This window comes from Eulemur rufifrons, chromosome 17 (assembly GCF_041146395.1).
Source record: "Eulemur rufifrons isolate Redbay chromosome 17, OSU_ERuf_1, whole genome shotgun sequence".
Classification (NCBI taxonomy): Eukaryota; Metazoa; Chordata; class Mammalia; order Primates; family Lemuridae; genus Eulemur; species Eulemur rufifrons.
The window spans coordinates 47,121,022-47,136,136 of NC_090999.1; the positions used below are offsets into that span (position 1 = coordinate 47,121,022).

The 15,115-nt window shown below is 34.4% G+C and overlaps 1 protein-coding gene across 1 annotated transcript in view; it reads left to right on the forward strand.

The window, feature by feature from the left end:
- The window catches only part of TNPO1 (transportin 1), an 87,277-nt gene that overhangs the window by 52,977 nt on the left and 19,185 nt on the right, over positions 1-15,115 (forward strand). The window contains exons 7-13 of the mRNA XM_069492121.1: positions 982-1,063; positions 4,059-4,181; positions 5,941-6,059; positions 9,925-9,985; positions 10,551-10,719; positions 13,104-13,256; positions 13,947-14,172. Coding sequence (XP_069348222.1) covers positions 982-1,063; positions 4,059-4,181; positions 5,941-6,059; positions 9,925-9,985; positions 10,551-10,719; positions 13,104-13,256; positions 13,947-14,172 — 933 coding nt within the window. The remainder of the gene's footprint in view (positions 1-981; positions 1,064-4,058; positions 4,182-5,940; positions 6,060-9,924; positions 9,986-10,550; positions 10,720-13,103; positions 13,257-13,946; positions 14,173-15,115) is intronic.

The window sequence follows — 15,115 nt, forward strand, 5'->3', positions numbered from 1 at the left end:
TGAAGAATGTTTAAGACTAGAACAGCAAGTGAAAAGACTAGAATTAGGAATAGCCCTATTAGAGTCGCAGAAGAAAAAATGTTTGGCTGTAGCAGAGTAGGAATTGAAGTTGGGGATTAGGGAGGAAGACCCGTCATAAAGTAATGGCTAGGCTAGTGGTCAGCAAACTGACCCATGGAGCCAAATTCAGCCTGTGATCTGCAAGCTAAAAATGATTTTTATACTTTAGAACAGAAGGTTGTATTTAAGAGGGAACAAAATGAAAGCATGACATAGGTCTTATGTGGCCCATTAAGTTTAAAATATTTATCATTTGGCCTTTAGCAGAAAAAGTAGATTAGGTTTTATCAGAGTAGTCTGAACAAAAGTGCAATGTGGTCTTACTTGTGTGTGTCAAACAGGTTGTAGTGGGATTTGGCACAGTAGAAGTCTGGAAATGAATTAAAGCCTATTGCAGTAACCCTGGTAAGAGATCAGAGATAAGTCTCTTAGCCTAGGGGAAGAGGTGAAGGTAGCGAGAAGTGATTGGGTTAAGGTTATATTTTTAAAGGTAGTACCAATAAGAATTACTGAGCAATTGAATTAGGTATGCCAGAACACATAGACTCTTCCCCATTTTTAGTTTCACAAGGAATGCTGCATACCCATTATTTTAAAATCTGTACGTATATAAAATGTGCCGCTTGCCCAGCCTCCTACAATTTAGATGTGTCCACTATTAAAAATTTGTGCATGTCCTTTCAAACATTTTTCACTTGCTTAAAACCACTAACATATTGCTCTGCAACTTTCATTTTTCCCTTAATATAGTACATTGTTTCTCTGTTATATAGATTTGACTCATTCTTTTTAGTGGGAGTATATAGATATACATATACCATAACATTTTTATGGAGGAATGTTTTAAGTTTTTGTCATTTTTTTTTGTGGATAGAAAAGTTACAATGAGCATGTATTAAATTTTAAACTTTTTGTTTCTAGGTCTCATGCTGTTGCATGTGTCAATCAGTTTATCATTAGCAGAACTCAAGCTCTGATGTTGCACATTGATTCTTTTATTGAGGTAAGATTTGTCCATCTTCCCTTTTGTTTTTGAGGAGGTTAGGTAGTACTAATCAACCACATGTAGTTTTATTTTATAACTATAATCATGTATAATTAAAATTCAGTCTTTAATGAAATGATTTCTGATATTAAGATTGGATACAGGATACTTTGTAATTTTTGTTAGTTGAAAATTAAAATAGTTTTTCTGTTTCTAATTTTTCTACTTGTATCATGATATAAAAATTGATTATGATGTGGAGTGTGTATAATACCTTGACTACTTTAAAAATTTCTCAGTATACTATTCAAATTGCATATGTAAATTGAATCTCCCAGCTTGTATGCAGTACTTGAAATGTGGAAAATTGGTGACGTTGGATATAGTTGACTTGATAAAGAATCTGAAGGTATAGACTAAAAGGACAGTATTTCTGGTTTTTCCAGTAGTTTCCATTGTAAAAGTAGAATCGTCAGGGAAAAGATAACTCTTAGCATCTCTAAAGGCAGTTCAAACTTTGTGATAAAAGCAGAAAGAAGAGCATAATTTTCTGGCCATGAACCATAAGCAGTACGATAACCTCTGCTGCTTGGTAACAGTTGAGAAGATTGTTGAAATTCCTTAAGCACTTTCATGTTTATTTTCATTAAATGAAATTTAATTAAATAGTCCTTTGTATTCTTAAAAGTTCTTTAGAGGTCAGGCTACTGATATTGTTGGGAAATTTTATGAAGGGAGAGCAGATTGTGATTTTTTTCTCTCATCACTTAAATTGACCAGCTTCTTTCTGAGCTGCTTTTACCAATAGACCAAGGGTAATAGCCTTAAAGATTCTTTAGCCATTTGCAAGTTAACCAAAATGTGTCTTAAAGGGATTTTACTGAATACTTACGTGAATCAAGCACTGTTCTCGATGCTAGGGGTATATAAATTTTATGCCTGCCAAGTGTTTTCTTTCAGTGTAGTGTAGTCTAGAGTTAGTTTAGTGTAGCAGATGATAATAGAGATCTGGAGTAAGACTGCCTGGGTTCAAATCTCCACTCCTCAGCTTAGTAAGTGTGTATCCTTGGACACTTCATTTAACTTATTTGACTGTTTTCTGTTTCATCATCTGTAAAATGAAACCAGTAATTGATCCACCTTGTTGGATTGTTACAGAGCTAGTTGCTACAAATCAATTGGAATAATGTCTGCCACAGAGTAAGCACTTCATGTTAGCTATTAATTTAGAAGTAGTAGTATTTCCTGTTAGCATTATTCTTTCACAGCTTAATAAAGCGGACAGTAGTAGATATACCAGCATCTTATAAGGAAATATACTTTAGAATAAAAGAAATTAAATTCTCTCTGACAATAAAAATTCCACAGGACTGTGCTCAGCAAGTGGGGCAAGAACATTTCCTAACATTTTAAAATATTTTGCATTACTGTTAAGTACCACATTAACAATTCTTTACTACTTTGATAATCCTACAAGATTCAGTCATTTCTCCACCTATAAGAGCAGTAAACCTCTGGAGGAAGTGCCAAATACTTAGTAGGCCCTCAATAACAATTTGCTAAATGAATAAATGGATGCATTATTTTCTTTAGTTATTAATGTTTTCATCAGGGGCTAATGTCATGTCTGCTACGACTGACAGAATATTGATGAAAATATTGGTTACTAATACGTGGCTGTAACATATACCTTGGCAAAGCTGGTTAGGGTATTCATTCAGTGACAGTAGTAACAAAAGAGACAAGTGCAAGGTGATGACATTGAACATCCCCACCCCACCCCAACCCAGTTGCTGTCGCTAGAGTAAATTAATGAACTCTTCTAAAAATTTAATGAAGGATACAAGTCTAACATATAAGCAGTGCTTGTTGGGAAAATAGTCCTCTTCTCTGGCTATCTCCAATTGAAAGAGGAGCTACAGAGTTTTGAGCATGTCAAATGTGGAGGCATGACTTGGGGAAATTAAAGTTTTTAAAATGCTACAGCAGTACTTTAAACACTCAGATTTAATCATTGAACATCTTTGTCTTTCTTATAATAAGATTTCAGGTTCATTTTTTAGAGACATTTCTGTGATTTCCTGGAAAAAGACAATGAGACACGTTGGATTTTACTTATTTTTTAAATGCTCGTTTTACTACTCTTAGCATATGTATGTAAATAAAGGAAAACTTGATGAGTGACATGAGGAAGGCCTCATTGTTTTTTCTTCTCACTTCTCTGCTTGCAACCTCTACAAGAGATGACTTGATCTTCTAGTAGAAGCTTGTTGGTATAGTGAAATGAGTGTGAACTTAAGATTCCATGAAACCCAGTTTCAGATCTTTTACTGGCTAGCAAGTTACTTAACTTCCATTTTTTCATTTGTAAAATTGAATGACATCATCTTGGAGGTGTGGGGATTAAACAAAACAGTCTATTGTCATTCAGACATTCCTTTTTTACCTTGTAGAGGAACTTTTGTAAGGAACAGTGTAAGGTTAATTACTACTTTTATTATTTTTTCAGTAGTTGGGTAGTTGACTCAGTGAACAACAGCAGTTTAGGGTTATATTAGAAAATCAGTGTATGTTTCCCAATAATTGATGCTTTTAGAGAATTTGAACCTATTATCACCTTAAGAATCAGGGTTGGTAGGAATAGTCTGCTGTCTGACAGTAATTTTGAGGGATAAATCGAATTGTATTTTAATGATTATTTCTGCTTCTGGGTAAGCTAGATGAATGCCCATGTCCTAATGGCATGGCTTCATTCTTACAAACTAAAAATGATCTCAAAACACAACTGATTCTACTGTCAGAATGACATTTCATCTTATATCAAAATCATAATCTTTGTCAGTTATTCCACATTTAAGTGTCTTGTAATACTATAGGCCAGTTAATTCAGTCATTTTTTTGTACTGTATCTTAGGATTTCTTTAATTAAACTTAAAGATTACTCATCACTGTGTATAAACCTTTTTAATATATTGGAATTTTTAAACTAGAAAATGTGTTTCTTGTGCAATAGAATCTGTTTGCACTGGCTGGTGATGAAGAACCGGAGGTACGGAAAAATGTGTGCCGGGCCCTTGTGATGTTGCTTGAAGTTCGAATGGATCGCCTGCTTCCTCACATGCATAATATAGTTGAGGTAACATGAACAGTTTAAAGGCTATTTCCTCATCTTTCCCCCAGGAAAAATGTTGGATACAAAATGTAAAGTGTGAAGCCATGATTTTTGAATTTATACAACAGACAGGATGTGGGGGTTATAATCATGATTGTCTTAAAATTATAAATTATCTTTATGGGGATTTTTCCTTCATAATATGTAAGATGTTATGGGGAAAAGTTAATAAAGTTGATAACTTTTAGTTTAGGAAATATTTTGGTTTTGTGTTTACTAAAATATGGGGTAGACTATATGGTCATTAAAACTTTGGGAGATTAAGTGGCATATTCTCATGTTCTTGAAGTTCAAAATTATTAGAATTTAGAAACTCAATTGTAAGAATTTGCATCCTACCCATTACTGGTAAAATTCATCTGATTAACTTGTGATTTGTGGTAATGAGATTCCTGACATAGCCATTATAGTTAGTTCGGGCAGACCATTTATATTTTAAAAGACTCTCTTTTAATCCCTGTGTGATTAAAATAATTTTACTAGGAAATTCTAAGTGCACTGATCACAGTTTAGTCATATTTAAAGGAAGGGGAGTACATAATATCAAAATAAAATTATTATCAGAACAAAATTACTGTTTAGGCAGTACTCAGTACTGCAAGAGTAGGACTATACCATTTATTTTCATATTGCTGGGTATAGGTGTGCGTGAGTATTATTACGTAGCTTTGGAAGTATTTTAAATAGTATATGATCTAGAGCCTCCCTTTGACTTCCAAAGTTTCAAGTGGTATGGATAGGGAGAATTTTTTTTAAAAGATGAGATCTAAGATCTGTTAAAAGGTATGCAGCAACTCCTGTTTTAAAACTTGAAGAGAAATAGTTGTAGAGATAAGGATACATAGCAGTGTAAGATTGGAGTAAATGATGTTTTGGGGTATATTTTCTCTTTGAAGAGTCAGGTGGGATTGGTTTAAAGTTTAGTGAGAAGAGTTTGAAGTTAACCAGAAACTTCAGAAATTTTATCAGTTGCTAGGTCACAGCTGGGGAGCCTAATTTCTAATGTTACAGTTCTTTCTTAAGCAATACTCAGTAGCACAGGAGTGGGATATGATGTGGCATGTAGTAGGGGCTGGCCTATGACAACTGTTACGTTGCCATAGTTTGTCATGTAAGATATTTCAACCCGGAAGAAGACATGTATAAGGAATTCATTATCTGACCCCAATTCTAGCCCCCATGTACATTGAAAAATGACGAGTGAATTTGGGTTGCTATGTTTAGAGGACATGAACAACCTATTTTGTTGAAAATTACAAATTAGTCACAATAAGAAATATCACTACTTTGTAATTTTATAATTTCAATGTGTATGTATCACTTCAAATGTGAAAGTCTACATACATTATAAGAGACAGCTTGAGTAGTTATAAAAAGATTTTTCATTTTAAGAAAGGTATAATTGTTATTTTTATGTTTCTAAGAAGGCTTAGTATTTGATTGTTAACGTTTACATTTCAGACATCTCAGGTTTCATAAAATGCACCTACACAGAAACAGATAAACAGTACATATACTGAACACGTTTCATTTGACAACCTTCTAAATCATTGGTTCTTAAATTTAGCTGCATTTTAGAGTTATTTTGGAACGCTTTTTTTTTTTTTTTTTTATCCAAAACCCAGGTTGAGAACCATGATAAAGCAAAAGCCTAATGGTAGGATTGAATTTATATTAATTGTGTGATTTAAACTGATTAATATTAAGGATCCTTTGTTTACAGTACATGCTACAGAGGACTCAAGATCAAGATGAAAATGTGGCTTTAGAAGCCTGTGAATTTTGGCTAACTTTAGCTGAGCAACCGATATGCAAAGATGTACTCGTAAGGCATCTTCCTAAGTAAGTGTTCTTTCTTGTAAATGCTGCCTTGTTCTTTAATTTCTTAAACGTGATTTCTCATTTTTATAAAATTCATTCTGCCATCAGGGAGTGAGGTTCTAAAGAAGTCAGACTTAATTTTACTATTGGTGTAAGTAAAGAGATTTTTCGAAAAAGCAATTACCCTTTTGTAAAATTATGTGAGGGTGGTTTATTCTAAATCATAGTTCAGGCCGGGCGCGGTGGCTCACGCCTGTAATCCTAGCACTCTGGGAGGCCAAGGTGGGCGGATCGTTTGAGCTCAGGAGTTCGAGACCAGCCTGAGCAAGAGCGAGACCCCATCTCTACTAAAAATAGAAAGAAATGATATGGACAGCTAAAAATATATATTAAAAAAAAAAAAATTAGCCGGGCATGGTGGTGCATGCCTGTAGTCCCAGCTACTCGGGAGGCTGAGACAGGAGGATCGCTTGAGCTCAGGAGTTTGAGGTTGCTGTGAGCTAGGCTGACGCCACGGCACTCACTCTAGCCTGGGCGACAGAGTGAGACTCTGTCTCAAAAAAAAAAAAAAAAAATCATAGTTCATTCTGAATAATTTATGGCACGGTCTTTTTTTTTTTTTTTTTTTTTTTTTGTAGCCGTGTTCTTTGCAGACTCTATGATGGAGTTTTCTTTTTTCTCAAAAATAATTTGTCAGTAAGCCTATTTTTAACCCAGAGAATGCTATTGAATCAGTTACTTTTAAAAAGTAATGATTTTCTGTGAAAGTAAAGTAATACAGGCTCATGGAAGGAAATTAAATTACAGAAAATTGTAAATTTCCTGGATTTTCAGCACCCTGAGTAATCACTGTTAGTATTTTTAATGTGTCATCATTTCATATTTTTTTGTATAGGTACCATGTGTTAAATATATTTGGGATGTCAGGAAAGAATTAGATTTGATAATACATAATGCACTTAACGTGGCATCTTGCTTACAGTTAGTGCGTAAAATTTAATTATAATATTTTATGGTTTGCTCTTTTCAATTGTATGCTATATGGTTTCCTCCATGTCATTAGTCTTTAAAACTTTATTGGCAGTGTACTATTCTATCATTGTGTGCACACCATATATTAATATATAAAATTGACTATTACATATGTTTATACTGTATATATAGAGAGTGTGCTGTTGAAATTTAGGTTGCTTGGCTTTTTTTTAAATCATAAATAATCCTGGAGTGAACATCTCGTATTGTCCATAAATGGTTGATAGTTTCTGTTAGAATTACTGGGAGTGATTTCCACTCCCCCAAAGGTCAAAGTCTATGAACATTTTAAAGTTTCCTCATAAATATTCTAAATTCTTCTCTAGGAAATTTATACCGGTCTGCCCTACTAGCAGTGTCCATTCTGTCACTACTTTTACCGACCAATAATTTTTTTATTTTTACCGTCTGGATAATCAAAATGCAAAAACTCTGGTGTTAATGTTTTAGTATTAGTGTAGTTAAATTTTTTTTCAGATGATTATGGTACTTGGATGTTCTCATTTTCATACAATAATTAAGTCCTTTTTCTTTCTCTGTCAAAACAAATTCTACCTATATTTTCATCTAATCTAGAATTTATTTGGCAGTAAGGGTGCAAGGTGTGGTGCTCTGAGTGGATTTTTTTTTCCTCTTTAGGAAATTCATGTATTTATTTTCCTGTTCTTTCTAATTTATAATGCTGCTTTTATGATATGTTTGCTATATAGGGTCATAAAATTCTAAAAGTAATAAACATAATTTTTTATAGTTTTTTTTATAAAAACTGCAAAGATTCTATTAATGAAAACCTAGGTTATAAAATTAGGAGATAGTTATAATTGAATATGCAATTAAAACTAGGCTCTCTAACTCCATCATTACACTAATATAATCCAAAATTCTTAAAACGAACACAAATTCAGTAGCAGGCTAAAAGGTCAGTACCTCCCATTTTGCTGTGCTAGTTAGGTTTGCCATTAATGCAAATATTAAGCAAATCAAGCCATTCATGACTTGGTTTAATTAATGTCTTCCCTACCACTGCTTGGGAGCCAGTTTTATATATAAAACAAGGTTGCCTTTGTTTTTTAGATAATACACTGAAATGATGGGAGAGTATCAACATCAGTTACAATAAAAGAAATTTTTTCTGGTTCTCTTAACCAGACTGCTCTTGCTTAGTATGAGTGAAATTGTTTGCTTAAGAATTAAAATTCTGTGTTATGAGATCTCTCATTAATGTGTGCTAATTTAGAAAGAACTGATGTAACAAGGATAACCAGTTCTATTATTTGTTTCTAGGCTACATAATCTGTTCTTTTTTTTTTAACTAGTACTATTTTGAACATTTAATGTATTTTATTTACTGGTGGAGCAGTAGTTCATTTCTCTTTCCCCCCCCAAACTTTTGGTTTTTTCTTGCCTTTATTCTTGCATTAATATCTTGTAGGACTGTTGCATGGATTATCCCTGTGAAAAAGCTCAGTGTCTACAACATATTTAAGTTCTCAGTAAACATTTATTGTTGGTATTAATACTTTTTTGTGATGTTGCATTAAAAACTTTTGTTTTTAATGGCTACATGAGGCTTCAGGAGAAACTTTCTTAATAGTTAAACCTCGAAAATAATGATCTGCGTTGTGTGATGACTTCGTCGGATACGTTCTAGATTGCCATATGAGCAGGGTTAACCTCCCGTATCTCACTTTCTGACCTCATTTTCTTATTAGCCCAGCTTTACCAGTCCCTTAGCGCCCTGCAAACCTTACTAGGCCACACCATGTCAAAGCCCTTGACCTCTGTGTTCTCCTAATCTCAGATTCTTTGATTTGTTCTTCATCTGACAGACATCATAACCACAAATAAACTGTACTGACCATATAAACTCTTATCTACCCTGCATGGGTCTCCCCTACTCTGACTTGAGCTATTTTTCTGATTTGCTTCTTTAATGCAGTTGAATACCATTGGGGAAAGTTAGACTGCCCCAGGGGATTCTTGGCTATAGAAATCCATGGTCTTCAACTTTATGTGGACCCTTCACACTATCTACCAATCCTTGTTCCAGTTAAACTTTCATCTTGCATTCACTGGAGCACTCTTTCAAACCTTTTTCACTCATCTGAAGTTCTCTCTATTCACTTTGAGCACTTCTGCTTTATAGAGAAAGCAGGTGACCTTTTATTTTGCCCTAAAACTTACAGCTATATTTTCATCTGAGTTGTCCTCTTCCTAACCAATCTTTGTACTTAGGGTCTGGATAACGTAATTTTTTTTTTCTTATCCCCAAGGGACCTCACCCCATCAGCTATTCTGTCTCAGCTTTTCCCTGTTGCCTCCAATTCCATAATTTTTATGCAGTTATGGAAAACTGCAGTTTCTTCTATCTTAAAAAAAAATTCAAATAGATGGGGCTCACTGTCTTCAATTCTTTAACCCACCATTTGTTAATTCTTCATTATCTTACAGTTTAACATCTGTTCTCACCATGTCCCTGAAATTAACAAAGATAGTTCTCCTGCAAAATGCCTATAGTTTACAAAATATGATTCTATGTATTGTCAGTCTTACCTAATTATACTGGTAGCTGTAATAATGCTTAATTACTATTAATATTTCTGTTTTAGAATTTAGAAGGGCTTTGAGCATGGAAGTTTTGCTGGCCCACATTTCTTAAACCTATCCAGGGAATTTTAAATTTCACTGCTTTCTTTGTGTTTCTTCACTTAATAAGGGCAGACATACATGATCACTGAAAATACTCAAACACAGTATTACTAGTGGTTGTCTCACTAGTTTTATTAGTATACATAAGGCTTTTAAGACTTCTTAATTCTTTAGATATTTCTTTCATGAATTTCTTTCTTTATAGGTTAATTCCTGTGTTAGTGAATGGCATGAAGTACTCAGATATAGATATCATCCTGCTTAAGGTAAGGAAACTTTTCTGATGAATAAGGAAGGTAGATGATTTTAATATTGACTTAGTACATCTTTGAATTTGGAAAAACATTTAGAATAGACTCTATGTAAATAGATTCCCTGTTATATATAATAGGCTATAGAGATTCAAAGATAAAAGTAAACATGAATTTGGGTGGTAATAAACTCTTGCAATTTATTGGAACTAATTGTAACATTAGTAAGGTTATAATTAACTTCTCCTTTTATTGAATTACTTGGAGTTTATTTAAAAGTATTACTTCTTAAATACGCTGATCTGAATTTGATTCAGGTACATTTAGATTATACCAGTCAATGGAGGCAGTGTAGTTAGCTGAAAGGGCCTGATAACCTCACAGGTGTTATATATTAATCTATTCTCCCCTCGGCAAGGAACTTTTTTCTGCACAGGAGAGAGGTTATTAACCGCTCAGGAAGTATACTTCAAACTTCTGTGCATGACCCCCATCTCTGGGTACTCTGATTTTTTGCTCAAGTGCATATTATTAGCTTGTAATGTCACCAAAGTTTACCTTTTAAAAAAAAAAAAAACAGGGTGATGTTGAAGAAGATGAAACAATTCCTGATAGTGAACAGGATATAAGGCCACGTTTTCACCGATCAAGGACCGTGGCTCAGCAGCATGATGAAGATGGAATTGAAGAAGAAGATGATGATGATGATGAAATGGATGATGACGATACAATTTCTGACTGGAATCTAAGTAAGTCAGAGAGGGAAAAACAGTTGACTACTTTGGTAACTTTATTAAGATATAATTCACATACTGTAAAATTCACCCATTAAATTATATAATTAGTGGTTTCTAGTATATTCATAGAGCTGTCCAACTCTCACAATCTATTTTAGAACGTTTTCATCACCCAAAAAAGAAACCTAATACACATTAGTAGTCACTCCCATTTTTCCCTCAGCCCTAATCTGTCTGTATTCTGTCTCTATACCAGTCTGTATTCTATCTCTATGGATTCTATTCTAGACATTTCATATAAAAGGAATCATACAGAATATGGTCCTTTGTGACTGTATTCTTTCACTTAGCACGGTTCATTCACATTGTAGCATGTATCAATACTTCATTTTTTTATTGTGAAATAATATTTCATTGTATTAATATACCATGTTTTATTTCTCTATTTACCTGTTAGTGGACATTTGTGTTGTTTCCCCCTTTTTGGCTATTGTGAGTGGTGATGTTGTAAATATTAATATATATGTAAAAGTATTTGTGTAGACATGGGTTTTTAATTCTCTTGGTTATATACTCAGGAGTGAGTTGCTGTGTTATATGGTAACTCTATGTTTAACCTTTTGAGGAGCTATCACAATGTTTTCCAAAGTGGCTGCACCATTTTATTTCCCTACCCAGTAGTATCTGAGGGTTCCAATTTCTCTACCTGCTACCGCTTACTATTCTATTATGATAGTCATTCTAGTGGATGTGAAGTAGTAGTATCTTATTGTGGTTTTAGTTTGCATTTCTGTGGGCCTATTCTTACATTTAGTCATCATTATAGTCTTTAAAAAGACTACTTACCTCAAACTACCATTTCTCAAAAGACTATTTATATTTTGATACTATAAAGTAAGAACATTGCCAAAAACTTTTCCTGTTCTCCTAAAAGCATGCTTTAGTGATAATTTGCATGACAATTGGCTGGTTATCATACATAATTCTAAAATAATATAAATTGTTTTGTCATATTTGAAACTTTAAAAATGTATGCTTTTTGAAAATATACTAATTTTCAACCTTAGCTGCAAATCTACATCACCAGTGGAGGTGGCAGTCTGGCCCACACTCTTAATTGTAGAGGAACCTACGCACCTGTGTTTTGATTTTCACTCGTTGGTTTTTAAATCATCACTGCTCTAGTTCAGGGTTTCTCAACCTTGGCACTATTGGCATCTGGGGCCACATGATTCTTTGTTGTGGGGGCTCTCCTGCACATTGTAGCATCCTGAACAGCATCCCTAACCTCTACCCAAAGATGCCAACAGCACACAAAATTGTGACAACGAGCAGTATCTCTAGACATTGCCAAATGTCCCCTGGAGAACAAAATCACCCCTAGGTTAGAACCAATATTCTAGTTCAAAGCGTTGAGATTTATGCCTAGTTCACATTGGAAAAATTTTGGTACTTGTCTTAGTCATTTTTGTGGTGCTATAACTGAATACCTGAGACTGGGTAATTTCCAATGAACAGAAATTTATTTGGTTCTCAGTTCTAGAGGTTGGGAAGTGCAAGATCGAGGGGATGCATCTGGTGAGGACTGGTGGAAGGGCAAAAGAGCACTCAAGGGAGAGCTAAACTCGCTTTTACATCAAGCCAACTAACTGTCTTGATGACTAACCTATTCCTGAATTAGGACATTAATCCATTTGTGAGGGCAGAGCCCTCATGGCCTAATCACCTCATATTAGGTCCCACCTCAACATTGTTGCATAGTAAAAATAAGTTTCCTATGCCTGAATTTTGGGGGACACATTCCAACCCATAGCAGTTAAAATTATATTTTTGTTCTTTTCATTTTTGTTGTTCTTGTCTAAATTATTATATTAATCTGAATTGATATTTAGTCCCATAGTTAATTCACTGTAAAGAATGTTTTCTGGCATATTTTATGCTTCATTGTGCTAGTGACTTTTGTTCTTTTAATAATTTATGTGCCTAACTTTCAGCTAAGTAATTACATATTTGATTCTGAATGATCTACTAGTAGAAATGTTAAGTAGAATTAACATGTATGTTTTGCATCAGGATTGTAACAGTGGGCATCATATTGGAAGCATTGAATTGAGTGGAATAGTATATGTTTTAATTTTTCTGTATAGATAAAAGAATTCAAGTATGCCAATCATGTGTAGAGTAGAATGTCTTTGTAATTGATTTACTAATTCTTTGTCATAAAAGTGTTTTAGTAGAAAAAATTTTCATGTGAAGACTGCCACCTATTTAATTGAATTCTGTGAAACTACAGAAGTATGAATAAGGTGTTATACATACAATAAATACTCATTTTAATATATAATTAAATGACAATAGAGGTTAATATAATATTTTTGAATTAAATATTTCGTTAGGAAAATGTTCTGCAGCTGCCCTAGATGTTCTTGCAAATGTGTATCGTGATGAGCTACTGCCGCATATTTTGCCCCTTTTGAAAGAATTACTTTTTCATCATGAATGGGTTGTTAAAGAATCAGGCATCTTGGTATTAGGAGCAATTGCTGAAGGTAAGTTTAAGTCCAATTTGAATTGTAAAGTTCATTGGTGCTAATAAAGCTAGGCTACTTTAAGGAACCGTTACTCTATGAAGCAAAGACTTCACTCTTGAATTCACATACTATGATGAGTGTGGTGTAGAGAAGACTGTGATGCATATTAACTTTAAAAGGGATAATGGAATACAAAAACCATTTTAGGATAAGTTTCTGCTTTGAACCAGTTAACTATTGTTAAACAGTCATTCTGACTTCTGACTTCAGCGAGATGTTCTGCAAATGTTTTTATTACTATAATGGGAACCGAATGAGAGAACTCTGATGTCTGAAGTATCCCCATTGCTAGAAAAATAACTTTATTCCCTGGGTAAGTATAGGAAGCCTGATAAGGCAAGAGCGTCGTCATTCTCTGTAAGGGCTATTGACATCTATCTGCAAGAAACTGAAATACTTTACAGGCATTTCTTAAAGCTGGAGTTTGTGTAGCAGACATAAAATGAGGTCCTAACCCTAAGGTACTTAGGAACAGTTGGCTCTAATATCAGGTTTTTAACATAATTTTGGCATATATTATTACAGTATATTTATAGTAGTGGAAATATTTGAATATTTTTCATGATAAATGTATCATTTTAGTATTCAACTGAAACAATTTTTAGTCAGATTTTAGCACTTCAAAAGATTTCTGTTGTTTTTTTCTAGGCTGCATGCAGGGCATGATTCCATACCTGCCTGAGCTCATTCCTCACCTTATTCAGTGCCTCTCTGATAAAAAGGCTCTTGTGCGTTCCATAACGTGCTGGACTCTTAGCCGCTATGCACACTGGGTAGTCAGCCAGCCACCAGACACGTACCTGAAGCCATTAATGACAGAACTGCTAAAGCGCATCCTGGATAGCAACAAGAGAGTACAAGAAGCTGCCTGCAGGTGAGACAGATTCATAACACAGTGTTCATTGTGGGAGTAGGTAATTTAATGAGAAACTAATATTCAACCTTATGATGGAATGTTGGTATTAAACCATTAATCAAGTATTTCATAATGGAAAATTTTTCAACCATGTCAGAAAGTTTAGTTTTCCTTGGTAAAGTTTTTGCAGGACTGATCTGTAGTTTTGGGGTTTCCACATTGGCATATTTTATACATTTTGTTTGGCTGGGAAAAATTTGTTATTTGCAGTTTTGACCTCATGATTTTATAATTCTAAATGTGACTGACCAGACGTCAGTCTTTGCTGTTTCTTCCTCAATTCGTTTTTTTCCCCTACTCAATGGCTATGATATTATAAAAGAATCATATTTTACCCTTATTGATAAAATCAGACATCTGAAGTGGCGTTGTCCTACTCTTGAAGGAATAGCAAAGTTTAAACTTCATGTCAACTACCATAACTTCATGGAAAGTCCTACAATGACCTGTGATCTGTCACTTATCAACTATGGCTCTCCAGTGCTTCATAGATCTGCTTTGGTAACAGCCATTGTGTTGGTTGGGTTTGAGGCTCGCTCGCTCTCTTTTAATTTGTTTGCAACTCCTGGGCTCAAGTGATCCGCCCACCTCAACCTCCCGAGTAGCTGGGACTGCAGGCATGTGCCGCCGTGCCTGGTTAATTTTTTTTTTTTTTCCTGCTTTTTTATAGAGACAAAGTCTTGCTGTGTTGCCCAGGCTGGTCTCAAACTCCTGGCCTCAAGTAATCCTCCCAAAGCACTGGTATTACAGGCATGAGTCACTTTGCCTGGCCTTTCTTTTTGTTTGTTTTCATTTATTTGAGACAAGGTCTCATTCTGTCACGTATGCTAGAGTGCAGTGGCATCATCATAGCTCACTACAACCTCAAACTCCTGGGCTTAAGCGATCCTCCTGCCTCAGC